Source organism: Canis lupus, chromosome 32, assembly GCF_011100685.1.
Source record: "Canis lupus familiaris isolate Mischka breed German Shepherd chromosome 32, alternate assembly UU_Cfam_GSD_1.0, whole genome shotgun sequence".
NCBI classification, from domain to species: domain Eukaryota; kingdom Metazoa; phylum Chordata; class Mammalia; order Carnivora; family Canidae; genus Canis; species Canis lupus.
Genome location: NC_049253.1, coordinates 33,063,363 through 33,089,161, shown reverse-complemented (window position 1 = coordinate 33,089,161; position 25,799 = coordinate 33,063,363). Strand labels below are relative to the sequence as shown.

Here is a 25,799-nt window from a genome sequence, read left to right as displayed (position 1 = left end):
AAAATAATTTTGTGCAAATATTAACTGAAGAACTGAACACATCATGTACCTCATTCAAAAGATTTTTGTTGTACCCACATTCATACGGGCCATGGAAATCATCTTAGCATGCAAAATGATTACTAGCTTACTATGTGTTTAGAGTAAGTTTTTTTTCTGCCATATATCCTTGATTACTAAATCTAGTATTCGATGAATGCCTATTACTTGTTTGGGAATATATTAAAACTGAAGCATCTAAAGTGACTAGTAAGAACATAAAGGCATAACCACAACACTTGGCATTTGTGGCTAATTTTTTTTTTTTACCTTATTTGGCGATTTCAAAGGTGAGATGGCTATTTTATTTGGTGTCTGTGTTGTAGAATTTAAAGTTGATCCAATAACACCACTTTCAGATATTGTTATGGTCTTTGATGGAGTCCCAGGAGTAGACTGTGAAAGAACCCTACCTGCAAATGAGAGGCAGCACATCAGTTTGACTTTTTTCAATAATAATATAAAAATGTATGTGATGATGATCTACACTCATAAGGATTGTAGTATATATGTTCACTACTTCATATGTATCTAGGTATGAACTTAAACATTCAAGTGAGTCCCTAGTAACTAATGTGAAACTGTCAGAAGGAAACAAAACAATGCTTCTTAGTAATACTTAGTATCCTAACACCACTTTATGTAAAATCCATGAAACACTTCTGCTCACATGCTCAAACCTGTTAACTTCTATCAGAAAATAGGCTCAGGACAACTATGCAACATGCCCTGGGTAACGCAATTCCTGAAAATTGAGCCTTGAATCCAAGTCTCGAAATTTAACCTCTGTACTATATATACTACAACTGTCTTACTCTGAACTTAAACCATCCAGGATATAATGTAAAACCACATCTATCAAAGTTATCAGACTAACTTGAACACTGTTTGGTTTAATACTACTTGGTTTTAGACTGCCAAAAGGAAAAGAAAAAATTCTTCCTGGCCAGATTCCAACAGGAATGCAGGAATACTGTGTTCCCTTCTGGACAATCAATACCCATCAGGAAAAATGCAGAAAAACTATAGGGTGTCTGGATGGCTTAGGAAAATGGGAATCATATCACAATAAGTTGAAACATTGGAAATATTTATCCTACGCAAGAGAGGAATACAAAGACATGACATATCTCCAAATTCTTAAGAGACTGGGTGTGACCACTGTTAGTATTCTGGTTCTCTCCCATTCTAGGCACATGGTAGTACTGCACCACCTCCACCTCCCCACGCACTGTAATTAGGTTAGGGCCGTGTGACAAGTTCTAGCTGATGAATTATGAGTAGAGGTGATGTGTGTCATTCTGGGCCAGAACATTTACTGCCTATGCAAAACCTTCCAAAGCTCTCTTTTCCTCTGCCACATCTGAGACGATGATCCCGCTGTCAGCCTGGGTCTTTGAGAGACCAGGATAAGACGAGCCCCCTTTCTAATCCACAATGGACTTATAGATAATCTTAGCAAGTATGAACAAAAAGTAAAATTTTTTAAACTTCTGAGATTTAGAGACTGTTTATTATGGCAGGAAAGTCAAGATTATCCTGCCTGATCCAGGCTGTCCAGTGGAAGGATTAGAGCCACTCTGTAGCACATCAGATGCACAGCACTAATGCACAGAAACAGAAGTTTGAGCTCAGCAATAGGAAAGAACTTCTAACAGAAATTTCCAGTTGAAATGACTGTTTCACCACAAGTGAATTTTCAGTCACTGAAGGTGTTCCAAGCAGATGCTGTATAATCAAATCCACTGGCTAAAGAGGGAATTGAAGCACCTAAGAAAGAGAAAAGATAGATAACTACATTATCTCTAAAGTCCCCTCTTAGAAGCTATGATTGAATTTATAGATATATCTAGAGATGAAAGGGGGGAAAAAGAGAAGAAAGAAAGGACTTTCCTCTTTAGACAAAAATAGAGAACTAGCACTTAAGAGCTTCTGGATTGTTTTTTTCTGATAACTGTGCCACAGCACAGTATATACAGTTTCTTTTTTAAAAACAAGGTTATCTGACATTTATCAATTTTTAAAATATTTTAAGTACAAAATTTTCAATTTCACGACAAAATATAGTCATTAATGAATTTCAGCTGAGAGTTGCTTCTTTTTAACCTGAATTACATAACTAAATAACTCAATTCTACATAAACTAAATGAATCTACATCAAATATTTTTAGGCCACCTTAAAGTGTTGAACCTGCCTGAAGTAAAATGTTTGCTGGCTCTAGTTTCTAAAATGAATACCTGTGGGATAAATCTGAAGCCCCAACAAATTACCAATGAAAACACAGTGCCATAAAATGCTCATCATTTATGGCTATTACTATAATTTCTCATTTGTTCAGCATTACATAGATTCAGAAAAAAGTTTCAGAACCAGTTAATATAGATGATCCTCAGTTCCCAAAAACAACTAATCCAGAAAAAGGTCACTTAAAAATGAATTAATTTAAAACAGGGACAAAATGGGGCGCTGGTTGGCTCTCAGTTGGTTAAGCATGTGCCTTCAACTCAGGTCACTAACCCAGGGTCCTGGAATCGATTCCCACATTGGGCTCCCTGTTCTGCAAGGAGGCTGCTTCTCCCTCTCTTGCTCCCCTGTCTCTCTTTCAAATAAACAAATAAAATCCTTAAAAATAAATAAATAAAACAGGGACACAGATTTTATTTTAAATAAACAAAACTAAGCATAAAACTTTCACCTTTGTGGAGTTGTGCTTATATTTAACAAAAATCCAATTTATAATTAAAACTACACTAACTCATCGGATCAAGTCTGGAGGAAAGAAGATTCTTCTAAAAATCTGTATGATAGCGCAATGACAGATTCTGTTTGATAGGCATAACATGATCATATTGAAGATCACCTCTGACAAAATATTTCAGGATTTTATCAATTTTCCCAAGAACTCTCTACACCTCTTTAAAAATCAAGTTATTCTTTTTTAGGAGCTTGCTTTTCATCCAGATAGCATCCCTCCTGATTATCTAATTTCCAAATCCCTACTTATCCTTAGCTCTGCAGACAGATTCAAGAAAGTATGCAAGTTATACAATTTCCCCTTGAAGTCAATATGCAAGGTATTTATACTCTGTTGTTGGCTGTTCTTCAAGAATCAAGAGACATACTCCAAAAAGATGGGGTTTGGGGAGCAGCAGGGAGTTAGCTTATCTAAACGAGGACTAATTCTGTAAGAGATTAGTGAATATTTTCATATTGATGAAGCTTGCTCCATTGTAGCAAACTTGTACCTCGGGAGCTCCAATAACAAGCACCTCTGTATCTCATTTAACCATCTGCCAAGCCTTCTGAAGTGTCTGGTATCAACATTTTATAGAAATAAGAAAAACCAATAATTATTTGCCCAAGATCACAGACAAAATCGATAGAAGGGCCAGGACTAAAACCCATGTTTACCAATAGTTCCTCCCACACCACCACACTGCTTCCATGCACATACACATTCATTAAAAAATACACATTCACTGAACACAGCTATGTGCCAGAAACTGTGCCAAGTCTGAAAAAATTGAGATAAACAAGATAAAAGAAAAGAGCTACCACTAATGTAGTACATACACACAATGGAGTATTATTCAGCCTAAAAAAGGAATTCTTACATGCTACAACATAGATGAACTATGAAGACATTATGCTGAGTAAAATAAGCCAATTACAAAAGAACATATACTGCATGATTCCACTATATGAGATATACAGAGTAATCAAACTGACAGAGACAAAAAGTCTCTGTTAGGAGTTGGTGGTGAGAGGGGAGGAATGGGCAGTTATTGATTAATAAATACAGAGATTATCTTTTGCAAGATGAAAAAAGTTCTGGAGATAGAAAGTAGTGATGGTGATGGTGGTATAACAGTGTGAATATATTTAATGCCACTGAACAGTCCACTTGGAAAATGATTAAAATGCTATGTATGTTCTAACACAATTTATGTACGTATATTTTATCACTATTCTATTTTAAATAAAATTTAAAAATTAGATAACAGAACAAAGCAAAAAATTATCACTAAAGAAAATTATAAATATAGTAGGGGAAATAGATAAGAAAACCAAGTATTATAATACAGCGTGACCAATGGAAATATTAAAAACCAATATGGAATTTATTTTTTTTAAAGATTTATTTATTCATGATAGACATAGAGAGAGAGAGAGAGGCAGAGACACAGGAGGAGGGAGAAGCAGGCTCCAAGCCGGGAGCCCAACGTGGGACTCGATCCCGGAACCCCAGGATCGCGCCCTGAGCCAAAGGCAGGCACCGCTGAGCCACCCAGGGATCCCCCAATATGGAATTTAAAGAAGTCTAATTAAAGTTAAGAATTTAGTAGGTATAATTAAGTTCTATGGGAATACATGGGAGATGATTAGGACAAGAGTATAGCAAAGAAAGGTATTTTAAGTAAGAGGAATAAAGCCAAAATCCTATGTCCTAAGAGAAGATAAATTAAATCATTATAAGTATGGAACTGATAGGTGAAAATGAAAAGGTATGTAATTTGATCAAAAATGTCGTTAATGTTAAGAAAGCACTCATATTTGAATTCAAATCTGACAGATTGAAGCCAAGAAATACATAAGAAATGTATACAGCCAAGAAAATCTTAGGCAAGGGTGTGTCCAGATCAGATCTGCATTTTAGAAAAATCACTTATATATAAACGTAAGTTTGTCTTGACTACAAGACAGAAAAAGGTATCTATCTTCAATGAGAAGGCCAAAAGTCATTAAAAAAAAATCTAAATGTACTTTGAAAAATCAATAGCTATAATAGAAAGATTATAGAGTCTCCTTGTGATTAAGAGAATTCACCAGGAAAGCTACTTCAGTGGTTTAAAATTTGGCTCATATGAATTTAAAAGTAGCCTTTTAAATAATGAACCAGTTGACAGTAGAAATTAGCTCTCAAACTGAACTTAATGACAACAATTCTAATGAAATTTAACAGAAATATACGTATTTTGGTGGGGCCAATAAATCCGCCTATAATTAAAAGGTGTGCAAACAGGGGATCCCTGGGTGGCGCAGCGGTTTAGCACCTGCCTTTGGCCCAGGGCGCGATCCTGGAGACCCGGGATCGAATCCCACATCGGGCTCCTGGTGCATGGAGCCTGCTTCTCCCTCTGCCTGTGTCTCTGCCTCTCTCTCCTTCTCTCTGTATGACTATCATAAATAAATAAAAATTAAAAAAAATAATAAAATAAAATAACACTTCTCAGTTAGATCAAAGATTACAAGAAAATTCCTATTTACCATGAAAAAAAAAAAAAAAAAGGTGTGCAAACACATTATATAAATGACCCAAAGACCCAGCAATGGCATCATCATAGTCAAATGTAAAAAACATGAAATCTTGGCACTGACCAAATATTCATTCAGACATTTCCGCAAACACTACAACTATTTAGCATATATAATTTTCTCACATAATTAAAAAATTTAAGGGACTCTCTCAAACTCAATAGTAAAAAATACTGCATTGAGACATTCTTCTTAGTTAACCCTCTCCACCAAAACCTTCCAGAGGACTGGAAGGGGTCCCTTTTTCATAAATATATCCAAAACCTTCCTTACTTTTGGCCAACTGAAGCCCAATTCCTCAACCAGCTCCAAATCCAAACCTGTTCCAGTCTTTCTTCCGGGGTTATACCTGCCTCCCATGACAGCATCAAGGCACCAGCCTCCTATAAACATTATAAATCTCTGCTGAAGGCCAAAAGAGAAATTTCATCACCAAACACTATTCTCAAATTACAATCTTTCTATGACCCCTTTCACTTGCTAAAATGAGAAGCCTCCCTATATACAATTCAGAACCTCAGGAAAATGACAGATCACTGCCACTGCCTTCAGAGCTGTCTACTGTTACACTGTAAATTGATCAAAAACAGTAGGTGGTTTTAACACATACCCCTTCCCATTCTCCTCCATGGTTAGTTAACATCTGAAGTACCCTCATCAAGAATATACATTCTAGGAATGGGTAATTAGCATTTAAAAGTCTCTAGACAAGTCTACCACCCAGAGGTACTTCCATAAGCCCTTAACACAATGGAAATTAGAAATGAGCTCCTAACCGGTGAAGAGTCATGTTAGTATAGCTCTGAGTCATGTTAGTATAGCTCTGAATTAAAGACAAGTCTCCATGGCTGTCTGTCTCTAGAAGTACTGAGCTGCCTTCCAGGCAAGGAGTAAGAAGAGAGTTGGATGTAAGCTAAGCTATTATAGAAGGAGAAAGGGAAAAAAAAATAAGAAGGGTATTTGCACAGGAGTGGTAATTATGGGTCACGGATTCCATGTTGATTAAGGAAGAATCTGAAGACAGGAAGCAGGTGATTATTAATGAGAAAACAGAAAGGTTAATGGATCATAGATTTCAAAGTCAAAGAACTCCTAGATTGAGGATATAAAGGCAGATAAACTGAAGAGAATGAAATACTCAAAGTCAAGATTTTAAGTGTTCCACTTACTGGTGATGACAAATTTTAAAGTATATAATAATAGAGAACTGGATCTCACTAAGGAACTTGCTGGTAAATACACCTAAAATTCTGTTATCACTTAAGTAATTACTACCATTGTAACAATTTTCTGTTCATAGAAAACTGTATATAAAGCATATTAACACACTGAAACCAAAAATTCAAACAGAAACCATGAAATACTATACTCTTCTGTGTATTAATTTAAAACTATTAAACTTAACTACATGTGCTCTAGAGACAAACTGCCTGGGTTCAAACCCCAGTTTGACCATTTACTAGCTGAGTAGCCTTCATTTCCACACTGGCAAAATGGGACTGCTATTAGTACCTACATCACAGGATTGCCCAGAGACTATTTAAGTCACCATATGTAAAAAGCTAAGAATAGTGCAAGGTACCTGGTAAACACTAGATAAATGTTAGCTAGTATTATTGGAGTTTAAGACTTTGCTAATTTCATGGTTAAAAAAACAAACAAAAAAAACACAAAAAACAAAACCCAAGACGACGAAACTAATGGACTAATTTTGAGATAAGGCATTTTGCTCAAAGCACACATTTAATAAGTGTCACATTTCTTATTAACTAGTTTGGTTTATAATAATAACCCTACTTGTCGCACTAAAACACTTCAAGACGGCAGAATAGCCTTTTTTAAACCTAAATAGAAGGTAAACATATAGCTTAATAAACTATAAAGAAATATAACCTGCAATGACTGGTGGTGATACTTGAGTTGTCTGTCCTGTAACTGCTTTACTATTAATTGGTTTTGCAAAGATCAGCTTCGTGATTACTGGACCAGAGGTTGGTGTTCGAGGCTTCTTAGCAATCTGAAATATATAAATAACTATGAAGATGATCTGTTTCTGTAAAACACCTATTCAATCAAAATTAAACAGAAGATTGATATATAGAAATACATATGGAACCAGCTAATTTAACAGAATATATCTGAATATTCATGTTAAAAACATCTAAAATGCAGCCATTCATCAAAATACTAATACGGTCCCATCTTGAGCCAATATATAGCAATACCTTTGCATTTTATTGTAAATCTTTATTTTAGTCTGTAGAATAATATGCATATGATGAAAACCAAATGAGTATTTAAAAATGTTTAATAATACTTATTTAATAATAAACAATACTAAAACACTATGACACAACAATGTTTTTTCACAAAATAACAAATTATCCAATAATAGAAATATAGAGTCAGTTACGAAAGCATAATGCAAAACATGAAGCCACCTATAAATGTAATTACACTGTCCCCTGGAAGCAAAATATAAATACACAGTAAAAACAGGCTTATTGATTAGATCTTTAGCACTCTCTCTCTCTATATATATATATACACATATATATACACACATACATATATGTGTGGGTGTGTATATATATATATCAGGGTTAGATACACAAAGAACTGAACAAGTTAATGCCCTACGATAAAGAGAGACAAGTTTGGCAAAACAAAGACTATTCTAAAGGCAAAGCTGCTATAAATGTTATTTCCTAAAATACGTTTTACTAGACTATCAATTCTTTGAAGGTAGGGTCTATATTCATCCCTGATCTTAAATTATATTGGCATGCTGTTGACCTGAACTAAAATTCTGCACAAGTCATGGAGGGTATGGGACACCTGAGTGGCTCAGCGGTTGAGTGTCTACCTTCAGCTCAGGGTGTGATCCTGGGGTCCTGGGATCGAGTCCCACATTGAGCTCCCTGCAAAGAGTCTGATTCTCCCTCTGCCTATGTCTCTGCTTCTCTCACTTTGTGTCTCTCATGAATAAATGGATAAAATTAAAAAAAAAAAGTCAAGGAGGGCAGAATTACAATGTTTTAATACTGAAATTATCAACGTATGCAAAGATATAGCTTCTTCTAAAAGAAGCAAAAACTTAGTTATCATAGGGAAGACATTAAATATTAATCTTATTTTTTGTCAGATATAAAACTTGAGGCCCTGAAGTGCTAATATTGGAAATAATGACTTAAATGAATAAACATGGTCAATTTGAATGGCAGAAATATACTAGAAGCTGCAATGGATCACAGAACTACGTTAAGTATTGGCTTTGTGCTCAAATTATATTACTAAATAACACATTACTTAACACTTAGAATATATTACTTTCTTACATTCAGAACATGTGACTAACAAATCAAAATATAAGTGAAATTACAAATCACATTTTTAAAAAATATTTTATTTATTTATTCATAGAGACACAGAGAGAGAGAGAGGCAGAGACACAGGCGGGGGAGAAGCAGGCTCCATGCAGGGAGCCTGACTCGGGACTCGATCCCGGGTCCCCAGGATCATGCCCTGGACTGGTGGTGGAGCTAAACTGCTGAGCCACCCGGGCTGCCCACAAATCACTTTTTAAAAAAACAAGGAGATCCATTACTATACTAAAATAATTACTCAGCTTCCAAAACTGATATACCCAAATAAATGCATGGCTATTCTTCAAAAAATTGAGGCAATATGGGAGACATAAAGGCAATATATTTCCCAACTGTGTTTACCAGTCGAAAATTCTAAAATGTCAGAATATATTATCTATTGACTTACTGCTAAATAATCTCAAAAGGTAAAAGTATTGATGTTCTTAGAAACCCGTATCTTGTAATAAATATATATATTTTTAATATTCTTAACTATAAAGATTAGGAGCATAGAGTACTTCCGTATTTTTAATTGATTTTCACAATCATATGACTATATGAATACTTACCAATCAGGAAAAAAATGTAAACAATACAACCAAAAGCACATTAATTATTCATTTAAATAATTCCAATTTGCCCTTGTGGTTATGTTTCTTTAGTGGCATAATGCTGAAAATAACAATTTATAGTTCCTTCAAAGAACCATACTTTTGGCATTATTAAATTCTAAGCTACTCTAGAATGAAATTACTTTATCAAATAAAACAAAGCATAAATTGCCACTTTTAACAAATTTATGTAATCAGCAGATAAAGACAAAAATGGATCAAAAAAGGAAATTCACAAATAAGATAGCCAAATATATGATCAAATAATACATGCAGGTAATTATTGGCACTGTATTGTATTGATTCAGGAACTAATAAGGAGTTATGTTGTTCCAGAGGGTTAGTTATTAATTACTCTTATATACTATGCATACAAAACATGGGAAACTGTTTATATATCTGTAATTAAGTGTAACTATACCTCTTTGTTACTGCCTCTGGCCTCAACTGTCACCTCTTTCCTTCATTTTTCAAGATGGGTCTCCTTCTTCCACCCTTACCTGCTGTCCATACCCTAACAGTTTCAATACTCTGATTAAACTTAAGACAACGCTGAGGATTGTCTAGGGAAAAAAACCAGAGAATCATATACACCGTATAATACTAAACCAAATATTCTGGTGCCTAAAGAGGAAACATAAATGTGTAGCTTCTTGTTTTTTTTCTATGCTTTAGAGCTTTGTAGGTTACTTCTGAGTTTGAAAGATTTGAGTTGCCTAAAAACTGGACAAGGGGAACAGTATTATAAATGGGGTGTCTTTTGTTTTTGTTAGCTTAAAGTAAAAGTTCTTTTTTGAGGTTCCTGGGTAGTTCAGTCATTTAAGCATCTGCCTTCAGCTCAGGTCATGATCCCAGGGTCCTGGGATTGAGCCCCACATGGGGCTCCCTGCTGAGCAGGGAGCCTGCTTCTCTCTCTCCCCACTCGTGCTTTCTCTCTCTCAGATAAATAAATTAATTTAATTTAAAAAATAAATAGAAGTTCTTTTTTAATAAATAGAATCAGATTTTATAAAAGTAACAATAATTAAAGAAGTTATAGGAATTAGACCCCAGTGTTTGCTTTCACTGTCAGCACTTAGGGGATTATAGTAGAAAACTTGTGGATACAAGTAAACTGGTCATGAAATAGTATATATTGCTCTAGTAAATGAAAAAAAAAATGACATTCTGGTTTTCATTATCAATTTATTGTGAATGTGGTCATGATCCTCCTCCCCAAAGCCAGATCAACTTTGGTAAACTACTAAAAACAAGTTTCAAAACTGATTTAAAAAACAATTGAGGACAAAATGCTTGATGGTGATAGTATATCTCATTCAAGAGATTTTCATCAAAAGAAGTAAAAGGAAGTCAGAAATAAGTGAGACATGATAATTAACAAGAAAGAGAGGTGCCTGGGTGGCTGTCAGTTAAGCATCTGTCTTTGGCTCAGTTCATGATCTCAGGGTCCTGGCCCCACTTTGGGCTCCCGGCTCAGCAGAGTCTGCTTCTGCTTCTCCCTCTCCTTCTGCCCCTCCCCCTTGCTCATGCACACGCGCACTCTCTCTCTCAAATAAATAAATAACATCTTAAAAAAAAAAAAAGAAAGAAAAGAGCACTAAATATTTAATAGTGGTAGGAGGGACATGGGCAAATTAGAAGATTTGAGAAACCATACAATGTGCTTAAGTAAAAAGACCATGAGGGGGCACCTGGCTGGGCTCAGTTGGAAGAGGGTGCAACTCTTGATCTCAGGCTTGTGAGTTCAAGCCCCATGTTGGGTATAGACATTACTTAAAAACAAAATCTAAAAAAACAAAAAACAAAAAACAAAATCTAAAAAAAAAAAAAAAATCCCATGAAAAATGTTTCTAATTATTTTGCCAACATAACAACTAAAACATCATTATTTCTAATATCAGCTGAGTGTGGATAGTTCTCTGTATCTTCCTATTTCATTATATACTTGCATCAGTTCTCTAAGTTATGCATGCTCCTTTTGTTCTGAAAGGTGAATCTTTCAAGCAGGGAATGCATTTGTGTTTCCTGATCTTACACGGATCATTTTATTTTAAGAGCAGTGGTGACCTAAAAAGGCCTCGTTGAGCATGAAAAACTGGGAACCATTTAATATATATTCCTTTAACCTTCTATCTTAGGATCCTATTCATACTAATAATAGGCACCATTTTGAAGGATCCAGAAAGTTTCGAGAATTACATCAAGTATTAGCTTTTACTATGTATTTCATCATGGCCAAATAGCCATCTTTCAGCTAAAGTAAAAGACTCAGAGAAAATACAAGTAATCAATCCGAAGTTCCACAGGTGCTAGGGTAGCACAGAGGTGACTCAAATCCAGTTGGTTCAATTCGAAAGCCAACATGTTACCTTCCAGAATGTGACACTGCCTTTTCCACACTGCACACATGAGTAATGGCAGTGGATAGTAAACTGCAAAGAGGTGGCACACACGGGCTAGTATGTATTATTGCTGGCTCCAAGGATTTCTCAGAGCAGCAAGTTTTCTTAGACTTTGGCCATCTGTTAACTGAGAAAATTATGTCTGTATGATTTTTTGACAGCCCAGCAGTAACTCTGGTATCTTTATACCAGCAGAGCATACTTGCAATCAAACTACTACTAAGAATAAAATGCATTTAAAAATGAGTAAAGAGCTATAAATACACTAAGTTGGAATGTAACAAAAATTAGGTTTGCTCTAAGTTCTCTAGCAAACATTTTCAAAGCATTAGACATATCAAACTTTACAAAAAAGAAACCACACAATTACTAAAAGCAACATTCAAAAGAATTCGGTAACAACTATGCATTTAATCACCCTACAAACACAACTGTGAATCAATTTAATTTTTAACATGCATTTGAATTAATAAGCCCCCTTTTTTTTTTTTTTTTACCTGTACTGTTTTTAACTGTTGGGTCTGTAACACAGAGGGCTGAGTTGTAGTATTAATCAGTTGACTTCCTGGGGTCAATGCTGAGACACCAATGACAGGTTTCACCTCTGGCCTCCCTCCAATGGTAACTACTTTAATTTGCTGCGGTGGTAATTTAGCATCTCCTGACTGGGCCTGAGTTGTAACTTTCTGAGCCTGGGGTAGTTGACTATGGGGTAGTGCTAAAACAATTGGTGAACCAGACTTGCCCAAAGTTGTTAAAATTAACTTCTGTCCATCTGGTTTAAGGGTCTGATTGCCAAGTTTAAGATCTGATGTCTGTGATACTTTGTTTAAAATAATCTGATTGGCTGATATAGTCACAGGAGTCTGAGCACCAAGTTTCTGAAGGCCACTTGGAAAAGCTGGTTTCACTGTGGTATTAGAATCTGCTTTAGTAATTGTGGTATTCACTGCAACTTGGTTAGTGTGGTTACTGTACACTGTGATTGGTTCCGTGGAAATGGGCGTGGCTGTAGAGTCACCAGTAGAATTTATGTTGACAATTTCTTCCAGTTCTGTCTCCATGGGAATTGGGGATGAAACAATAACAGCCTCAATACTATCATCATCCACTAAAGTTATACCAGTGTCCATTATCTCCTCTGGAAGCAAACTATTCACCTCAGCTGGCACCACCTCCATGATCGTTCTCCTGCTAGAAAGTTGATCAGGCGCTGCAATAAAAGTTGAAAATGAATAAATTACTAGTTTTCAAAACATTGAAGAATAAAATTATTCAAAAAAAGGGCAAGTGACAAAATAATCATTTATTACTGATATATAATTGAATGAAGGATATTCCTGGTACCTATTTGGCTTAAACCACTTCAACATATTCTCAGCCTTCAAGAATCTGAAATATAAGTCAAATGGGACACAAAACTAGAAGCAAATATTCTCATTTGCCGTATCTCAATCCAAAAGTATACTGCATTCAAGCAACAGTAAGTCACATAATTACAGGAAAATCCTTTCCAATGCCCACTCATAAAAACTCTTTAGTCTTTGAGATGTCTGATCATCTTATTTCTTGCCAGTTATTTTTTTCCTATTAATAGACTTGAAAACTGCTGATTCACACAAAGATTTAAATGTAAACAAATATTGGAAAAGATCTTCTAATCTCCACGGAGCTAGGTCCTAAGATGAGGATAGTTTGCCATCTATAAAAATCCATTAAATACTCAAATTAATGTTAAAGGAATTGTAGAGTAATCCATCTCAGCAAGTGCAGATTAAATGACTTACTTGGCTCAAGTCTGATCAATTAACTTCAGACCAAAAAAACCCACCTTTACTTGGAATGATTCTCAAATTATCCTTAGCCATATAAAATGTCAAAAAGGAAACAATTTAAAAGGTGTAAAAGTCATCACAAAAAAAGTGGTAGTAATAATAATAATGCAAATTATGAACAAGCCAGAGTTGTGATGCTTTTAGCTAAAGGTTATACAGAACTTCCAATAAAGGAGTCAGTACCATTACCTTCACATATTAAAGACAGTACATCGTGTTCATGACTAAATAATACTGTTATTTGCCCATACAACACTAAAGATGCACAGAAACCTAATCAGCAACTTTTTCCTTTCCCTTTTTTTAACACACAAAATTGCAATACCCATTCTGAGATTAAAAGACATGAGCACCAAATTACAATTATTAGCACTGGCCAATATAAATAGTGCCAAAATTAATCATTATCAATTGCTTGCTATATACCTATGATGGCATAATCAATCCTCACAACAATTTTGAGATAGTATCATCACCACTCCAATATTACAGATGAAGAAACTTAGGTTAAATAATCTGCCCAAGGTCACATAACCAATAAATGACAGAGCCCAGACTCAAAACCAGAATATGTTTTATAATACCAAAGTTCACAATTTCAATCACAAAATTGCATTGCCTTAAATTTTTACACTGGTATTTTTAAACAAAGAAAAAACAAGTCTACTCCTTTACAGTCAATCCCCTACCCTAAGAATTCCACCACACATAACCACTGATCTGCTCTATCACTATGGTTTTAACTTTTCGCCCATTCTAGAACTTCGCATAAATGAAATCATTTATTATATACTCATGACATAAAGGAATTATATAATTTTAACCTTTTCCCTGAGCATTGAGATTTATCTTTATTTCTTCACTTACTAGGAGTTCTGTTCCTTTTTATTGCTGAGTAATATTCCATCATATAAATTTGCCATGATTTGTTCATCCATTCACCCATGACTGGACATCTGAATTATTTCCAGTTTGAGACTCTTATAAATAACACTGCCATGAACATTCAAGTTCAAGTTTGTTATGGGTACATATTCTCATATCTTTTGAATAAATACCAAGAAGTGGACTTGCTGGGTTATAAGGTAAATTTACTTTTAACCTTCCATGAAATTGCCAAACTATTTCCCAACACTGTATACACCCACCAGCAAAGTGCCAGAGTTTCACCTGCTCCACATCCTCATGAACAATTGGTATTGTCAGCCATTCTACTGGGTGTAAAGTGATATCTCATTGTGGTTTTCACTTGGAATGCCCAGATGACTAACAGTGCTGAGCATCTTTTCACATACATAGTGTATTTGTGTATCTTCTTTCGAAAAGACTGTTAAAATCTTTTTCCTCCTTAAAACAATACTGGCTTTTTTGTCTTCTTACTGAGTTGGAGAAATTCTTTATATACACTATAAAATCACCAGTCGGGATCCCTGGGTGGCGCAGCGGTTTGGCGCCTGCCTTTGGCCCGGGGCGTGATCCTGGAGACCCGGGATCGAATCCCACATCGGGCTCCCTGCATGGAGCCTGCTTCTCCCTCTGCCTGTGTCTCTGCCTCTCTGTCTCTCTCTGTGTGACTATCATGAATAAATAAATAAAATCTTTAAAAAATAAATAAATAAAATCACCAGTCACAATAACTTGTAGCTAAAAGGAATCATTGGTGTTTTGAGACCCCAAAGTACTAGCACTTCTCTACATGCAGCTCTTTCTGATCCGAATCTCCTCTGATATTTATGGGAATTTACAATAGGCATGCAAAAACATCAACACCAATTATACTTGCAGCAATAGAAACAGTATATAACAACAAAGGGCCTGACCCACAATGCCGTACTAGCTTCCTTTCCCTACTGCAAACATTGTCCAAGCCCCATCAGTTGCTTCTAACACACTCTATCCCCCACAGAACAAGGCAGGATGACGACTTGGGTACCAGTACCCAACACAACCATAGAAGTTTGACTCCCTGCTCTCCCTGAAGTTCCCCCAGCATATTTGGACATGTGGATATGGCCTTTAGTCCCCCACTAAGGACCGGCAGATCTTTGCCCAAGCTTTATTAATCTTTCTTCTTAAAGCATCTGAAGATGCAGGATGAGGGAGAAGTCAAGTCACAGAAGGAGATAGTGGCCTGGCAGTGCATTTACTTTCAGTTTCAAGTACTCACAGTTACAACTCAACTAAACAAACTTTTAATACACCCAAAATTCTATATCCCATGACACCATTTCTGGTGTCCTATTTCTGACACCATTATCTCAGCTTTGGGGATTCCTTAACCCGGTGGCTACAGCCACACTGCTTTTCAGCTGGAGCTACAGAGTTGAGTGTACAACAACCAAAGCACTGTTTGGGCTCTCAATTCAGCCCCTAAATATACATTAAGAGGTAGAATACTGGAAGACTTTTCCCCTTGCCCCTGCCACCCTTGCCTACCACTTGAGTGAGAGCATTCACTACCAAATGCCATAGTCTTTTCATATCCCCTAACCTAACCCACCAGGCTATCATCCTCCTCTTTCAGAAAGCTAGGTCTCTGTCAACACTCCATTTTCATGGTCAAAACTGCCAAGAACTGTGAGGGATCTGAGATTTTAGACTCTCTTTGCAAACTAACAAAGTACCCTGTTACCATTTCACAGATATTGGCAGACTACAGTTGTCCTAGGTACAGACATAGGAACATGAGCATCGTGTGTGTATGAGTTCTTCCAGTTGCTGGCAAGTCCCACAGGGTGAATGGAGAGGCCCAAGTAGATGATGTGCAGGCACAGGGTTTGTATCACAACTAATAATAACCCTGAGCTCAGAGTACCTGATTCATTTATAATGGGCCGAAGCATACCTGCCCTTTTGTCCACAGGAAGATATTATCTTTATTATACTGCACAACAAGCAAATCTGCCCTAGGAATCACTATATCTATCATTCAAGGCTGTATACTACACAAACATCCTAGGAATGGTTATTTAAAAGGACACTCACTGCCTCACTTGAAAAGACCACTGGAAAATATCTCCCAACCATATATTTCTCTACTTATTTACCTCAGCAATGTTTTGTAATTTAAGTGTAAAGGTCTTGCACATAAATTTATCCCTAAGTGTTTCATGCTTTTTGATCCATTGCAAATGGTCTTTTTTCCCCATTTTCCTATTGTCTGCTGCTATTATATACAAATACAACTTTTTTTTTTGTATTGTCCATGTAGTCTACAACTTGGGTAAACTCACTTATTTTAGTGGTTTTGTGAAGTACATTCCTTAAGATTTTTTACAAATACAATCCACATTGTCTGAACATAACGTCTGTATTTCTTTCCTTCCACTTGGCATGTCTTTTATTTCTTTTCCTTGCCTTACTACACTGGCTAAGACCTCCAGTAAAATGTTGAATAAAAGTAATAAGAGCAGACACCTTTGCCTTGTTCCCAAACTTACTTGTTAACTGTGGATTTTTCATAAATTCCCTTTACCAGGTTGGGGAAGTTTACTATATATTCTAGTTTACAGAATTGGGTGTGGTTTTCCCCCCAATCATAAATGGGTATCTCTCTCACATGCTTTTTTTACACTATTGGGATAATCACACAGCTTTTCTCTTTCGGCCTTTTAATTAACTGATTTTTTTTTTTTTTTTATTAAGCCAATCTTCCACTCCTGAAATAAGCCCTACTCAGTCATGATGTATTATACTTTGCATATATTACTGAATTCTATTTCCTAATATTTTGTTAGGCATTTTTGTCTACATTCATGAAGGATATTGGTGTGTAGTTTTTCATGTTTTTTTTTTTTCCTTATAGTGACTGTCTGGGGATAATCCTAGCCTAATAAAATGTTCTGAGGCATGTTGCCTCTTCTTCAACTTTCAGGAAAAGTTCCCATAGAATTGTTACTATTTCTTCCTGAAATGTTTGTTGGGATTCACCAATGAAGCCATCTAGACATAAAGCTTTCTTGCTTTTAACTATAACTTCAGTTTCTTCAATAGATATAGAGATGTTCCGGTTATACTGCGACCTCTGATATTTGATAGTTTGTGTCCTTCAAGGAATTTGTTTATTTCCTCTAAGTTACCAAATGTATTAGCATTAAGGTATACATAATATTGTTTTATTTTATTGTCTGTAAAAATGTCAACTTCTCATTCCTCACTTTGGTCATTTGTTTTCTCTTTTTTTTCACCAGTCTGGCTGGAGATTTATCAATTTTATTGATCTTTTCAAAGAATCACTTTGCCTTCACTGATTTTCTCAATTCTTTGTCCATTTCTTATTTAATTGACTCTTATCTTGACCTCCCTCCTTCTGCTTTAAGTTTCATTTGTTCTTCTAGAAGTTTAAGATGGAGGCATAGATCAAGGTTCAGAAAACTATACTCCACAGACCAAGTCAGGCCCAGAATCTGTTTACTGCTCTCCAGCCAAGAATGGTTTTTACATTTCTAAATAGCTGAGAAAAAAAAAGTATATACAAATATATATATATATATATACACCAGATTCACATGCTCCAAAGTATAAAATATTTGCTATCTGGCTCTTCCCAGAAAAAAAGTATGTCTAATGCCCTCAGTTTATTTTATTTTATTTTATTTTATTTTATTTTATTTTATTTTATTTTATTTTATTTTATTTTATTTTTTAAGATTTTATTTATTCATTCATGACAGAGAGAGAGAGAAAGAGAGAGAGAGAGGCGGAGAGAGAGAAAGAGATGCTGAGACACAGGCAGAGGGAGAAGCAGGCTCCATTCAGGGAGCCTGACGTGGGACTTGATCCTGGGTCTCTAGGATCACGCCCTGGGCTGAAGGCAGGCGGTAAACCGCTGAGCCACCGGGGCTGCCCTAAAGCCCTCAGTTTAGATCACTGATTTTAAATCTTTCTTCTTTCCTAAAATAAACACTTAATATTAAAAAATTTTCCCAAACTTCTAGCTGCATTCTACTAATTTCATTCTTTTTTTTTTTTTTATGATAGTCACACAGAGAGAGAGAAAGAGAGAGAGAGAGAGGCAGAGACACAGGCAGAGGGAGAAGCAGGCTCCATGCACCGGGAGACCGACGTGGGATTCGATCCCGGGTCTCCAGGATCGCGCCCGGGGCCAAAGGCAGGCGCCAAACCGCTGCGCCACCAAGGGATCCCATAATTTCATTCTATTTTTAATTTGGCATTCATTTCAAATGTTTTCTAATATTCCTTGTGATTTTGTTTTTGATAAATGGAAAAATTAAGAAGTATGCTATTCGGGGATTTTCTATCTTATTATTGATTTCCCATTTACTCCTATTATTGCCAAAGAATGTAATACTCTACATTTCCATCATTTGAAATTAGAGACTTGTTTCACGGCTTAGTATATGGTCTACCTTGGTGAACACTGCATAGGCACCTGAAAAGAATATGTATTCTATAGTTGCTGAGGGTAGTATTCTACCAATGTCAATTACATCATGTTGGTTGATAGTGCAGTTCATATCTTCTATATTGTTACCTTTTCTTCTTCTATCAGTTACTGAGAAAGGCTGTTAAAATCCCTAAATATGATGGTGAATTTGTCTATTTCTCCTCATGTGTGCCTTCCTTTTTTTTTTTTTTTTTTTTTGCTTTATATATTTTGAAGCCTGCTATTCAGAATAACATGTCTTTTTATTTGTCCCATTAAAAAAAGAGTAGGAATTACAGTACTAGAGTCCCCCTTGAACTAAGAGTAAAGTTCAAACTTCTAAGAAGAAAAAGTCTGATCAATTTGGCTAGTCTCTATGTAGTGTGAGGCTGTGCAGAATTCTGGAGCCAGCATACCTCAAAGCTACTGAGACTATGATAACTGCTTTACCATTAGACATCTATATCCATTTCAATCAGGGTCACATGCAAGGCATGGTGGCCTGTGCTAAAAGAAACTCTCAAAGGAGCTGTGGGCATGGCAGGAAAGGGTTTGGCCATGAAGCTACATGAATCATCACTCTAATTTTATCCCTTAGGAATGGAAGATATGTACTAGCACATGCAACCTCATCATCACTATGTTGAGGACCACTCCAAGAAAAGAGAGAATTCCCACAAGCCAGTAGTACTGAGGAGCTTTACTCCATCTCATCTTTACAAAGGGTTACTTGTCAAGGTATGGTAGGAAAGAAGACAGAACATACAACATATTCCCCATGACTCCAATATTTTTTGTTCATAAAACAAAGTTCTAAAGGCAAAGAATGATTCTGGATCAATACATTGAGCTTTTCCTCCTCACAGTTGAACATGGTTGAATGGTTTAAGTCTACTGAATGTTAAAGATTTACTGTTTCAGAAAATCTAATGATTTCTATATTTGTCTCAATTGTATTACATTTTAAGATCTACCTAAAATAGCACCCCCACTTTCATCTCCACTATCCTAAGTATTCTATCACATTACCCTACTGGTATTTCCATCATAGCATCTATCACAATCAGAAAGTATCTTTGTTTACAGTCTGATTCTTCCTCCCCTACTTCTTTAAAATGCAAGCTCCACAAGGAACTGGGACTAGTCTGTCTTCATCACTAGATCCCCTATCTCCAATGCCTTGAACAGAGCTGCCAAATAATAACCTCTCAATACAAACTCGAAGAATGAATAATTAACTATGGAGAATGGATAGCATCTAAAATTCTAGCATTATTTACTAAGATAACTTTGGTTTGTCTTTTTGAGTAAGATAGGTTTATATAATGCTCTGAGACTTCACAACACTTCAAATAAACTCACAAGGCACAAACTGAGAAACTCCTTCTCAAATAAGTTTTTAAATACTCAAAATTAATTTTTAACCAACATCCTTTGCAATTACATTCCATCTTAAAACTGACAAGGTTCTCTTAATTTTTAATCGGTTAAGATTTTTATCAGTCATTTAATAACAAATACTTATTGCTTCCCAACTTTGTGGAGGGCATTATGGGTAATCTACTTGTGTTTGATACTTACAAAAAAGCAAATAAACATAGGAATCTATATTTATGTACATCTTTTATTATTTATGTACACCTAAAAATTAAATATTTTTTAAAAAGTACTTAGGCCAATATAAGGACCCACAATATTTTTCCCCCATGTGGGGGGGACTATATATATATATATTTTTTTTTTTCATGCTTAAGAATAATATGGTGGGCAAAAAATGGGGATTCAAATCAGAAAGACCCATTTCCAAACGTTAGCTATTCTAGTTGTTTAACATATAACCGTAAGCAGTAATCTCACTAAGCCTCCGTTTATTTGAAGCGTTATTATGAAAATAGTTATGTGGTAATTATAACTCAAATGAAAATTCTTTTCCTCTTTCTCCATCTCAATTAGCTTCAATATTCTATCAAACAACAGGGCTTAGGTTCTTGTCATGTTTGACATCTATCCATAGAACTGTTAATCTGGCATATACCATGCAGATTACACCTTCACAATGTCTCTTTCCCATTGCAACCAAGAATTGCCACATCTCTGAAGTTTGGAACATACTATGGTACTTTTACCTCTCTCCTAACCAGTAACACATTTTACGTAAAAAACTGGATTTTCTTCTTCCTTGAGTGCATCTCTGAGGCCATCATTCTCCTACTTTAAAATTTTCTGTTAACTCTCAAGGCCTTCTGCATTAAAGCTCTACTCAACCCATCCTTCCAACTTTACCTCCCAACCATTCCTAAACTCAAAGTTTCCTGAGGCAGTGATATTGAGATATGCCCTATCCCTCGCACAGGTATGGGACACATAAGAAATACTCAATAGTAACACTTGAAATAAGTAATGAAAATCTATAATGTACTTCTTCCCCAAAAAAGTCACTTGACTATCTTTGGTAGGCATAATCCTTACTTCATTTCTTTATAACACACTTCTAATCTTAATAGACAATTGTTCTAACCATAACAATCTGAAAACTGGCCTTTAAAGACAATCACACACACACACAAAAATCACAAAAAGACAATAATTCTCTGTAATTAAAAGAAAAAGCCAATAAAAAGCATTTTACTCTCTATTTTAATTACTTTCCAAATTCTGAGTTTTACTACTAATTTAGCAGCTAGTTGACATGTACCAAATAATTGCAACACAAGAAAAAGCAGAACCAAATCCCTACTGGATAATACAAGAACACCAAACAAATGATTAACCAAAAATTCATTAACTAAAGCTTCTGAGTACTTCTGCAGTTATTTTCCTTAATTTTTTTAGTTCCTTATATTTCTAATGAGTGAAAGCCAAATGTCTAAGTTACATACACAGATACATGCAAAAATTTCTCCTCTGAATAAAATACATATTGTATGTCATTCTATGACATCATCTCTTTGTAAGAAACTTGGATAAGGGAAATTACTGCTAATCATAAACATTACCAGCAGGCATTTCTTAAATATTCACCTGTACAGGCTCATCTACTCATTGTCACTGACCCAACCTTCTACTACAAAGGCTAGAAAAAAACCAGAGGACCCCAAATTAAAGTATAAAAATTTGATTCACATGTAACTTTTCAGTAACACTACTGTTGTGTGCAAGCAGACAGACCTCCTGAGGGATCTGCCGGACAATCTAAAACATACATGGATCTTTAGGTAACGAAACAAAATTATACTATGGCCATAAACTATGGTCATAAGGTCAATCAATCCAATGCTCCAGCTCTTTAAACAAAGAGCTAACAAGTCCAGATAGAGTTCATCTCTATCAACTTAATGTCCTCACATCAAGCTATAACTTCCATAACAAGGAAGGTAAAACTTGTGAGCCAAAATAGAGCTCCCACAGCTGTATTTCACTTGGATTATAAAATCTACATCCTGCAAAATATTCCATAACGTTAGCCACCAAATTGACGAAATGGATTGGAGAGGGGCAGGGAAAAATGGATAAGAAATATGACTGACAGTATCTCAATCGCTATTTGCCAAACGGCAGGGGCAAAAGGGTCACTCTATGGATGAGAGAGCCATAAAAGAAAAAGACAGCCTTTTTAATTGTTACAAAACTAGTCCATATGCTCCAAAAATGTGAGCATCCACACCCCAACAAGTTATAGACTATGACCTAAAACACAGAGCTTAAATGCAGAATAAAATGCTTATGCTCTGCCTCTCTAAAGAAACATTCAACCCTATAAACTGAACATCATCAAACCGACACCGACCACAGTGGATGTTTTAAATATTAAGTCAGGAAATTATGGTAAGTGCTAGCGGTTCCTCTAGGCCTCAGCGGCAGCCTTAGGTGTAAGAGCAAACTCGAGCCCTCTTAACACTCAGAATAATGTTGATGTCATTACGAGGCTACTGGTTCTCTGCACTCTGGACTAGTCATTCCCTGATCCACAACGCAATTCCGCCCCTACCCATCACCCCCCTAAAGAGAAGAGATCTCTGCAGAGAAGCCCTCGGATAGCCCTTCTCCTCTACCTCCAGCGGCTGCCGCTTTCTCCTCCCTCTGGCTCCGAGGTGGGGGCTCCCGAAGGTCCCGGGCAATTCCGAGCCCGGGCGGTGCTTGTTTTGCCCGTGCACGGTCGCTCCGGCCAGCCGCTTCCTTTCCCAGTTTGCCCAAAGTGGAGCGCTCCAGGGGACCGGGGGGCCGGGGAGGGAGCCCGGGTGGCGACGCCGCCGCTGCCGCCGCCTCTGGTATGTCAGGGGCCGGGATTGTATTTCGAAAGATCCGCCATTTTCACCTCGTCATCACCATCACAGCTCAGCAGCTTCCCCGACAGCCCGAGCCCGGGCCGCCGCCGCCGCCGCCGCCGCCAGTACCCTCCCCCTTCCTCCTCCTCCCCTCCCGGGCCCTCCCCTCCGGAGAGGCGCACACCCACATATCCGGGGAAACCTCCCGCCCGCCCCGCCAACCTTCAAATGCACAGGGAGACACAAACGCGCACACAGCCCACGCCGAGACCTTTCACCCCACAGCGAAAGATGGTGCTTCTGCGGGCCCGGCAGCTGCGCGAAAGGAAGTCGCTCTACCTGCCGAGTCCCAAGTCCGGCATGTTTTTGTTTTGAAGAGCAAAAGCCACACGGAAGTCGGCAGAAGGACAATAAGGAACCCGAACTCTTTCATTCTCAGAATAGCAACTTGAGACGGATGATGGAATGCGTTTGATTCACTCCGCTCATTCCAGAGACTAAAAACACGGACAAAGACCTTGAATGTCACCCACTCTGACGTTTCCCTCCACCGCCAGCACCACTTTGACAGAACGACCCATTCCCATATGCATGCCTCATCTCTCGGGCACATTTGTAAAGTACAGGCATTGATGCTCATGCTGAGGATGTGCGGAAAAACTAGCTGTGGTCTAGTCTTAAAAACGCAGTTCTGAACTGTTTTCCTCTCCGCTCCATTTCATCTGATCATTTCTGTCCGTGAACACTGTGGCTTCCAATTTGCTATGGGTTTAAGATGTCAAAGCCCAACTTCTAAAATACCGAAAACATATCTCTAAAATTATTTGCCAAGTGTTTTTTTAAGATCTGTCACCAAATTAAGAAAAAAAAAAAAACCTGCCACAGATATATTTGTTCAATACAGACAAAATAAACAGCTTGCTTTAGAACAAGACCTCAGTTACCCATCTTTCCCACCAACTACTCTCATTATGCGGTTTAATAACTAAAAAATAACGTAAGCATTTTTTTAATCAACTAAAAAATAACACGAAACCATAAGCTGCAAGGCTTGCGACAAGACCAGAATTAAAACAAAACAAACCCAAATTGGTTATCTCTGTTAAGTTCAGAAAGACTTGGTAATCACGCATTCAAAAGCTGAATTCTAAACCCACCACTGAACCACAGTATGAACTCTGAGAGACCTACCTGCAACGATCAAAATTAAATTTCAAGGTTGAGAACAGGACCATCCTACTGTATTTGTAAGAAGTTAGTCTAAAAAGAGTAAGGTGGAAGCCATTTCATTTGCTTACCTTTCTTGAATGACAACTCCATATAAAAGCCAGGAAGGAGATTCAGGCTTTAAACAAGTGCCATCTACCCCCGGCCCAATCGCTCTTTATCTACGCAGCCTGCTGAGCCTGAGAGTCTCAAGTCTGCCCAGTTTCCTCATCTGTAAACTTTATGTCCACCTCTCCAGCCCCCTCCAGCCCCGTCCACCCGCACTCCGCTTGGTGTTTACCGTTGCTTGGCCAAGCCAAGTCCCGGCCCCCGCCCTTTCCCCGTGCACCTCGGAGACATTATGACATTTAGCTGGTGGGCTTCGCGAGGAAAACGGACACACACGGAAGACGAGACCATACAAAAGGGGCGTAGGAAGAACGGGGCGGCGGGCAGCAATGAAAGGAGGGGCTGGTACAAAATGACACAGCAGCAGAACCGGTTCCCAGAATCCGAGGGCCGACACGGTCGGCTTCTCGGGCCACGCAAGGTGCGTGTCAACAGCCGCCGGAACCCTTCCTGCCGACTGCCGGGAAGGGCGGGCGGCCGGCCCAGCGCCGGCCCCGCCGGGTGACAGCCGCCCTCCCGGGTGCCGGCGGGAAGAGGCCGAGCCGGGAGGATCCTCCCGCCCCCTGTGGCCCGGGGATGAGGCGCGGCAGCCCCCAGCCGCCAGCTTCCCGCTCTCCGCCAAGACCCACGAGCCCGGGCTCCCGGGGGGGCGGTCCGGCGCCCTCCGCCCGCTCCACCACCCGCAGCGGGGGCCGGCGTCCCCTTCCCGCCCGCCCGCCCAGATGTCCCCACCCTCGGGGCTGACACTCACCAAAGCCGGCGGCGCCGCCGCCTGCTCCTCGCGCCACGCTCCCTAGGCTCCCAGCAGCCGCGGCGGCGGCGGCGCCTCCGAGACACAGACCCGGGTTTGTTCAAAATCACGCGCCCAGCGCCATTCCACCGCCGCATCCCATAATACGCCAGGCCCTCCCCGCCCGCGCGCCCCTCTCCGCCCGCCCCTCGACTCCGGCGGCCCCGCCTACCCCGCTGGCTTCCTTCGCCCCGCCCCTTCCGCGGCGCCTTGCCCCGCCCCTTAGCAACCCGAGCCCCGCGTCACGCCGCAAGGCGCGGGAGTACGCTCCAGCTCCACGTGACTCTCGGTGAGCGCTCCGTCAAAGCTTTCGCAGGAAAGTTCCATTTGGCTGAGGCCGGGGGGGGGGGGGGGGGAGGGAGACGGCTTGCTCCTGCGGTAGAGAGAGAGTGGCTCGTCTGCTAGTTTTCCTTGTTAGGAAGTTGCGGCTGTGAGTGCGATCTCCAGCAC

At 38.3% G+C, this 25,799-nt stretch overlaps 1 protein-coding gene across 6 annotated transcripts in view; it reads right to left on the bottom strand.

Moving 5' to 3' along the window:
- The window catches only part of LIN54 (lin-54 DREAM MuvB core complex component), a 66,027-nt gene extending 40,564 nt beyond the window's left edge, over positions 1-25,463 (bottom strand). Inside the window, exons 1-4 of one of the 6 annotated variants that reach the window (XM_038582264.1) lie at positions 25,311-25,463; positions 12,236-12,951; positions 7,251-7,374; positions 310-452 (exon numbers count right to left, since the gene is read on the bottom strand). In XM_038582264.1, coding sequence (XP_038438192.1) covers positions 310-452; positions 7,251-7,374; positions 12,236-12,919 — 951 coding nt within the window. In that variant the 5' untranslated portion in view covers positions 12,920-12,951; positions 25,311-25,463. Of the gene's footprint in view, positions 1-309; positions 453-7,250; positions 7,375-12,235; positions 12,952-23,011; positions 23,333-24,522; positions 24,744-25,310 lie in introns of those variants that run through there. The other 5 variants (XM_038582267.1, XM_038582263.1, XM_038582266.1 and 2 more) reach the window with 5 other exon arrangements.
- Between the last annotated feature and the right edge of the window lie 336 nt (positions 25,464-25,799).